Genomic DNA, 9,313 nt, shown 5'->3' on the forward strand with positions numbered 1-9,313 from the left:
TCAACAATTCTGTGTTTTTCTGTCAATATGGGGTGCTGTGTGTACATTAATGAGGAAAAAAAAATAACTTAAATAATTTTAGCAAATGGCTGCAATATAACAAAGAGTGAAAAATTTAAGGGGGTCTGAATACTTTCCGTACCCACTGTAGATAAGATCCAAAAAGTCGCAAAGACTAAAGTCTCAAACCCAAAGAGATATTCTTTCTTAAAGTTAAGATTCTTCCACGCCTTCCTAAAACGCCTCGTTCAAACACGCCCCCACATATCTACATCACTGTGTTGGAAGATTTGCATAAGGCCGCCCAAATATTTACGCAAAGAAAGAAGGTGTAACTTTTATTCTTGCTGTAGTATTGTTGCCACCGCCGCCATGTCATGGAGACGCTGTGTATTTCCAGATAGTAAGAGGCGTAACATTTCCGTCACACGATTGAGGAATTCGGCCAATCACAACGCACTGGATAGCCGGCCAATCAGAGCACACCACACTTTTCAGACCGATGAGCTTTGTAAAAATCGACGCGTTTCAGAAAGGTGGGGCAGAGAGGAGCAACAATAATGTACAGTATGTGGAAAATAATGTTTTTTTAACCTTAAATCACATAAACGCATTGTATTACACCAAATACACCAAATAATGTTATTTTTAGCAACATCATATGACCCCTTCAATACTTATTAACACAAATTAATGCCTTATTCTGCATGACCATATTTCAGATGCCTTAATCCTACCCAATACCTAAACTTAACAACTACCTAACTAACTATTAATAAGCAGCGAATTAGGAGTTTATTGAGGCAGAGAAACTTTAGAAAAAAATCCACTATGGAATTTAAGCTGTTAAACGGAGCGGTGAGTGCTACACTCTTATTGGTAACAGGATGAATGACTAAATTAGTACAGATATCTAATAAACGAACATGCAAGGTATGAGGGTTCTGTATAATTTTATGAACAACAGGCGCTCCAATTGACCAATCGGTAAGCCCCTCCCCTCGAACGCAGATGAGCCAATGGCAGTCGAGTATCAGTTGCATGGGGACCGGAACTCCGACATCTGTAGGTTTCATGGCCATAGAGAAACATTGGAAGATCCGAAGCTCGCATCGCTTTTATGGGGTTTGTAACAGTGATTCCAGGTATCCTGAGAGGATGGGCAATGGAATTAATTTTATTCTATTTCCTAAACCAAAACAAAACGGAGCAAAATGTCCCAAAGCATTCACCCCTAATCCCAATGAAGACAAAAAAACCTTCATTTTCTGGTTGTCATACATTAATTAAGTTACAATTTTCATCTGATCAAGCAAAACGTTAATGTCATCTTGTGCTTCAGCAAGGTATCTCTGGCTAAAACTAACTAACGTTCAAGTTAATGAGTCCATGCTAATGTACAAACCTAAATTTGTACATTTGTGCTTCTGCAGACAAAGATTGCTGGTGGGCCTCATAACACTGACTTACTGTATTGCTGCATGTTCTGTAGCGGATGTTCCTGCCCTCACAGTTCCTGTGGAACAAACACAAAACAACAAAATCAGATATGTTACAAAGTCATTGTTCTTCTTTGTGTAGCAAGCCCCTCCATCTTTTGTCTCAATATTACAGTACATTATCAAGGGGAAAGGAACATCCTACTATTTATCCCTACAGTAATGATTTTCAGAGCTGCTCTTGATTATTCTCTCTTTAAACCACTCACTCGTTTGTGAGACTCTTTGTCTATTTGTGCGCTTCTTGAGCACAATTCATAAAATGAATGCGTGCTATATTGAAAAATAAATTCCCTCGACAAAAAAAAGAGCATTTTTTCCCATTGTGAAATATTTTTCACTTAGACTGCCAGTCAGGTAATAACAACAATGCAGTCAATCCAGTATAAGTGCATTTTAAAGAAATTTATAATAATAAAAACAGGAAACGATTTGCCATTTGTGATTTTCTCCAAAAAATATGAATCCAGCTACAGCTGTACGAAATATGCAGCAATGTGTTTTGAGAAGAGTTTGTTTAGAGACAGAAATAGAGAGAAAACCAGAAAGAAGAACAACAGGATATTGACTTTCTAAATGTCCTATTACCTCAGCCTAAAAACATTAGCCTATCACATTTCAGCTTATTAATTCCGTTCAGAAAAGCAGCAGTCACCCTGAACAGAAACGGTTCACATCACAAGACTTCTGAAGGGTGGAAGGAAGATGCAACCAGACTGTTATTAAGATCTCAATCTTTCTCTGCAATCGTCCTGCCCTTGAGCGAAATGATTTAGGATGAAATTCTAGCTTTTATTCACTGAATACTGCACAGTGCACTGCATACTGCATACTATTTATTTTTAAAACAGTAAGAGATTATTCCACATTGCTATATTGTTGTCACATAACATCACTACATTTGTTGCATATTTAATTCAGCAAGAGGTATCCAGTTATCATAGTGGAAATAAAAAGTTTGTGTAAAAGAAAAAAAAAATCTTAACATTTGGCAATCAGATCAAATATTAAGTCATGCAAGAGAATGCAGCTCATATAAATTCTGTCAGTCAGTGATCAATCACAGTTTGTAATGTTCCTATGTGCCATTTAAGGGCAGAGTTGTCTGAAATATATTATTCAACATTAGAGCAGAAAAATTGTGAGATCTAAAGCTGCTGAACATGTCATTCAAATTTAGCATCTGATTTAGTATTTTTCTTGTCGCTGAAATTTTACACAACCATTTAAAAATGGTTTTGTAAAATGGTTTTGAGTCTGTAAGAGTTTATATTTTAAATATAAGTCTCTTATGCTCACCAAGGCTGCATTTATTTGATAAAAAATATATTATAAACAGTAATATTGAAAAATATTATTACAGCCTAAAATAAGTGTTTTCTGTTGCAATATTTTTTCAAATAAAATTGATACCTGTGATGGTACAGGTGAATTTTCAGTCTTCAGTGTCACATTATAGTGCAGAGACAGGGTTATTACAGTTAACTACTCAAACTGAAACTAAAATTAAAACCATTAGAAAATTCTTACTTGAAATAAAATAAATATTAACTGAAATAAAATATATGAAAAATGTTGTATTTCAAGCAGTTACCCAGACAACAAATAACTAAAACAAAATTAATAAATCATAATTAATAATAAAAACTATATATGAAAAACACAACAAAATTACTAAATATTTAAAATGAAAATGGTCAATAGAAAAACAGAAAAAAATATTCAAGAAATTAAAAACTATAATAGTATCTTAATGACAATAAAATGTTCAGTATATGCTAATCTGATGCTCAAGAAACATTTCTCATTATCGATGTTGAAAACAGTTGTGCTGCTTCATATTCTGATACTGTGATATTTTTTTCAGAATTTTTTGAAGAACAGAAAGTTGAATTTTTTCTAACTTTTGTTGTAAATTTGTATTAAATTTTGCCAAAAATTTTAACTCAATTTTACTGACCCCAAATTTTTTTAACAGTACTGCAACCTACAGTAATTAACAATTCAACAAGCATGCACTGCATTCTTAAGGCTGCTTCAAGGGGCAGAATAGAGTTATTTAGTTAAACTGTCCTTTTCTATGGTCAGTCTTCTCTTTCAGGTCAACTACAGCCTGCCCTGTCTCCACTCCAAACCATCAATGTCTGTTATTTCTACTCCAGTGCTCTTTAACAGGTGCTCTGGCCTGTGTGCAAGCGATATTGCTCGGATGCTACGATTCAGAAAGAGTGTCTTTGTTCGCAGACCACATAATCAGCTGTGGAATCACTTCCAGATCTTCCTGTAATCAGCAGAACGCAATCACAACACAAGCTGGCCTGCCTCTGCAGCTCTTCTAAAGTTCTACTGACAATAAACAAAAGGAGGAAGAGAGCCGAGGTTATTCCAGTAGCACACAGCAAACCCATGATGGTCTGTTTAATATCGCAAAGACTTTATCTGTGCAAGACATTTTTTCTGTGGATGAAATGGCCTCAAATATCAAAATGGTTATTGATTTGGGAAAAAAAATATTTTTATTTGTATGAATCCCCAAACTATGTGTCAAATTAACTCAAGAACAATATAAATAAGAACAAGAACAATATATGTTTCATAATATTTCTGTTTTTCCTGTATTTTATCAAATAAATCCAGCCAAGGAGAGCATAAGAGTTCAAAAACATCAAAAATCTTGGCCCCAAACTTTTAAAGGGTATTTTACAGGCGGCATTAATCAAAGTGACTTGAAACTGTTCTGCTTTTTGTTTGAATATTCTTGGGGAAAAAAAAGAATCTTCACACAGGAAGCATTTAATTGCAAATCAATAAGAACAATTTTACGTTGAGGGTCAGCAGAAGCATTTCCAATGAGACCTGAAGCAAGCTGTAATTGGCCCTTTCTCTTGTTTTCAGTCGGATCTAACCAGTCAATTAGCTTTAAATGTGTATCGAGGCTTAAATGGCGCATGACTTCCATTTCCTACATGCATTGCTTTAGCTCTTGGCATCTACCCTCCAGCAATGAAGTAATGAAGTAACTGTTTAGAAGCAGATCTCTTAGAAGTGGTGAACGCCTCACTTCTTTCTGGGACTTTTCCAAACTCCCTGAAAACTGCAATTGTTAAACCCCTTCTGAAAAAGAGGAATCTTGTTTAGCTGTGCATTTATTGAATGAGCACTGTGCTATGTCTGAACTGATTGCTCTATAGTTTATGTATAATCATTTTCTATTCTTAACTGTTTTAAATTCATTTTAAACCTCTTAAAAGAAAAAAAAAGGAATTTAAAAACTTTGAAGATTTAAAAATTGATTTATGTAAAGCACATTGAATTACCATTGTGTATGAAATGTGCTATATAAATAAACTTGCCTTGCCTTGCCTAATGGGCAGTGTGAAACAAAAACACAATTGCATCCAACACAATAAAAAAACAGATATCTATCCCAGTATTAATGTGCATAAACAATTCTAAATAAGTCATTCATTGGGTGATTTCCACTGCTGTGCAATCAAAACATTGCTCTGTTTGCTTCAGCTAGGTCTGATACACCTGGAGAGAGCTATCCGTTAGCGTTCCCATTCATTTCAATGGCAGTTAGTCAGTCGAAAGTACATAATTTCTCTCTCAGGTTTGGAGCCAATCATCTGAGTCGTAAATAGCATGTGACTAATTACCCTAGAGCAGTAGGAAAATAACATCATGGCAGCATTGATTGGGACTCAGTACTGTATCAAACCTTTTACTAACAACTGAGCCAGGGCCGGATGGGAGTCATTTTCAGCCCTCGAGTTTCATGCCTTAGACTGGCCCACTTTAGTTCACGACTGACTATAGCTATTACAATAATGCAATTAAAACTTCAGAATATATACAAAACATACAAAATATTTGTAGGCCTACTGTACCATAATGTCTGCCTGCAGTTAAAAAGTTCTTAGAAATAATCACATTTGTTTTGCTTAACCTATTTATGTACAATTATTCTAAAAAGAATTTTAATGTCATACAAAAAAAAATTTAATTGGCCTGAGTAAATCGTACCATTATAGAATTGTGACTGCACAAGCAGTGTAGTAATTTAGGAGGTGAAAATACTGTGAAATTACATACATACAAATGGCAAGAAATTTGAAAGCATAACAACTGAACGTCTATGAAACCTCAGTCAATAATATTTTTTAAACAATTGCACTTACATTTTTTGAACTAAAATAGGCTATTATTGCAAATATTGGAATTCTCCCGGTGCTCCCGATTAGCCAATCCGGGCCTGAACTGAGCTATAATGTCAAGTCCATTTCACATTTCTAAGAGTCCTCCCAAAAAACATGCCAGTAAATCATCTACTATAATGAAATATAAGCTATTTAGATACGGTATGTGTTGCTTGCAAAAAAAAAAATGCATTTCATTACAATATTAATGGAAAATCTCAATGCTTTTTACCTGCAGAATGGTGCAGTTACACCATCTACCAACAGGGGGTAATGGGCCTATACCTTGATTTAAGCAGAATGACCAGAGGACAAAACAAGCAAGGATCTGCTTCTAAAATATCACGAGTGGAATTGTCTCCAACATATTAACCAATGCAACAATTTGAGCATTTTTCGAGTGAGTAAAACAGAGAGTTGAGAACTTGAAAAAAAAAGACACTTTCTAAAACTTGCACCATTGCTTAAGCCGGTGTTTATTGTAAACCCTAATGCTCAAAATAATTAATTGGTTTGAGTAGGGCAATCTTAAATTAAACAAATTATTTAAAAATAAATCAACTTTTTTGAGTATTCTGAACATTCATTTTCTTTCGTGTTCCCAAAACTGACAAATTTTTAAGTACTCTGAATTGTTTCATTGCTTTGAGTTTAGTGAACTTGTTTCTTCTCATTGATCGTCAGAAAAGTTTTATTCCTGGCCCTGATTTTGAGGATTGGTGGCGTGTGTGAATCATGGTTGGAGTCTGCACGTGGAACCAGGAGAATGGGGTCCAGTGGCTTGAAATCATCATCATCACCTGTTTATTGGTACAGCAGAAATGCTCTACTGGAGATAAACTCAAGGATGCCTCGGAGGATGATAAGTTACCTAAAAAGTCTGGAGGAGGATGTAATTATACCACAAGAGGTGGTCAGACTGAAACGCAAGAAACGCGGGAGAGGTGGCATACGGACTCGCCTTCGTCGGAGATTCAGTCGGCCGCCGCTACCCTCCATTATCTTCAGCAATCTGCGTTCACTGAACAACAAAGTGGACACTATAAGATCATATTCAAGGTACAGTAACGAATTTCGTGAGGTGTCTTTGTTATGCTTTATGGAAAGCTGGCTACAACCCACAATGCCTGATACTCTTTTTGAACTTCCTGGTTTCACTTTAATACGGGCAGACAGGGATAAAGACTCGGGGAAAAGCAGAGGAGGTGGGACATGTGTGTACATAAACGACAAGTGGTGCCGAGCGCACTCAGTTAAATGCAAGATTTGTGATCCTAATGTAGAAATCCTCGGCATGACTTTAAGACCCTTTTATTTGTCACGAGAATTCGGATGTATCTTACTATTTGTGGTATATGTCCCACCCAGCGGCAAACCATCACAGGCGGCCAGTCTGATAGCAGACATGGTACATGAACTGCAACTCAGCTACCCCGACGCCCCTGCGATAGTGCTTGGAGATTTTAATCAGTGTAACCTGGAACAAGTGCTGCCAGGATTTGAACAATACGTAAAGCTAGGAACAAGGAAAGACAATATTTTGGACAAGTGTTTTGTGAATGTTAAGAATGCCTATGTGTCTAAGTGTAGACCACCAATACTGAATTCTGACCTTAATGTGATGTATATGATTCCAGTATATAAGACGAAGCTAAAACGGGGAAAACTGGAAAATAAAGTAATTAGAGTATGGTCAAATGAAAGTAGAGAGAATCTGAGAGCTTGTTTTGATTGTACAAACTGGGAAATTTTTCATGATGGATCATTAGATGAAAGAACTGAAGTAATTAACGATTACATCCATTTTTGTGTACAACTGGTAATACCTACAAAGGATATTAAAGTATACCCAAATAATAAATCTTATGTTACCAAGGACATTAAGGAGATCATAAATAGAAGGAAAGTTGCATTCAGAAATAAAGACTTTAAAGAACTGAAATTGACAGAAAAATAATTAAAAGGTAAAATGAGGAAAGCATAAGAATCTCATAGACAGTGTCTAGAAGAAGCCTTTAGGACTAAAGACAACAAGAAAGTCTGGGATACTACGAAAAAAATGACAGGTTTATCATCATCTAATAAAGCTATTGTGACAGATAATGAAGTTGGCTTTGCCAATGAACTAAACAACTTTTTTACTAGATTTGAATCCACAAGCAATAATGAACTAGTTAATATAGTACCATCTTCTTCTCAAAAGATAGTTATCGACGTTGAAGATGTTAGAAGAGCATTTCAGTCTACTAATATCAGAAAAGCTGCAGGTCCTGATGGGTGTGCTCCAGGCCTTATAAAGAACTTTGCTTATGAACTAGCTCCAGTGTGGCAACCAATCTGTCAGGCTTCTATTGATTCACATATTGTTCCTGTAATATGGAAAATCATAAAACCAATACCAAAAATATCTTGTCCAAAGGAATGTAAAGATTATAGACCTATATCTCTCACCTCAGTAATCATGAAATGTTTAGAAAGAATATTACTTAAACACCTGGTTTATAATGTTAAAGGGAAACTTGATCAGTGTCAGTTTGCATATAAACAAGGATGCAGTACTGAAGACGCAGTGGCTGCTTTAGTGCACATCATCACTAAACATCTAGACAAAAGTAACACCTATGTTAGAACTTTATTTCTTGACTTTTCATCTGCGTTTGACACAATCCAAGTTAATACTCTTGTGTCTAAACTAATGCAGTTAGACGTGAATCCATATTTAATTAAATGGTAAATTTCTTACTAATAGAACTCAAAGAGTTAAAGTGAACAACGTTTTGTCAACAGAAGTAAAAACTAATGTTGGTGTACCTAAAGGTTGTGTAAGTTCTGCTATGCTATTTACTTTGTATACAGATGACTGTCATTCATATAGGCCTAACCAATATATCCTAAAGTACTCGGATGACACCGTGTTAATATCATTATTAAATAACTCAGAGTGTTCAGAACAGCATCAACAGGGGGTAAACAAATTAGTTGAGTGGTGTGATTATAATGCCCTCAGTATTAACATAAAAAAAACAGAGGAGATTGTATTCGGGCCTGCCTCTGACCTTCATACAGCACCTGTTGTTATGCATGATGAGAACATCAGACAGGTAGAAGCATATAAGTACTTAGGAGTAAGGATAGATAACACACTATCATGGAAAGATCATATGAACATATCTGTAAAAAAATCAATGCAAAGAATCTAATTCCTCCACCGATTGAGGTCTTTTGGAGCAAGAAAGCAGATTATTTTATTATTTTTCCAGTCTGTAATTATGAGTGTTTTGCAGTACTGTAATTCTGTATGGTATAAGAGCCTATCTGTCAGTTTAAAAACAAAATCTGCCACTTCAAAAAGTCTATGAATTATCCTATTATAAACATCTTGTAAGGCTGGCCAATAATATTGTCTCTGAACTGAATCATGTGTTGTATAATGAATGTGTACTGTTGCCATCTAACCGGCGGTATAAGGCCCCAAGATATAATCAAATTAGGTTGAAATATTCCTTTGTACACCAAGCTGTACTAGAGCTGAACAAGTTACACAAAATTAAATCTGTACCCGAGTTTTGAAAATGTGTGTGTATATATATATATATATATACACAGTATATGTTT

At 35.4% G+C, this 9,313-nt stretch overlaps 1 protein-coding gene across 1 annotated transcript in view; it reads right to left on the reverse strand.

The window, feature by feature from the left end:
• LOC107685222 (ADAMTS-like protein 3) overlaps nucleotides 1-9,313 on the reverse strand; it is a 244,976-nt gene that overhangs the window by 100,941 nt on the left and 134,722 nt on the right. The window contains exon 5 of the mRNA XM_016481738.1: nucleotides 1,471-1,516. Coding sequence (XP_016337224.1) covers nucleotides 1,471-1,516 — 46 coding nt within the window. The remainder of the gene's footprint in view (nucleotides 1-1,470; nucleotides 1,517-9,313) is intronic.

The sequence above is a fragment of the Sinocyclocheilus anshuiensis genome, unplaced genomic scaffold (assembly GCF_001515605.1).
Source record: "Sinocyclocheilus anshuiensis isolate Anshui unplaced genomic scaffold, SAMN03320099.WGS_v1.1 scaffold333, whole genome shotgun sequence".
Classification (NCBI taxonomy): domain Eukaryota; kingdom Metazoa; phylum Chordata; class Actinopteri; order Cypriniformes; family Cyprinidae; genus Sinocyclocheilus; species Sinocyclocheilus anshuiensis.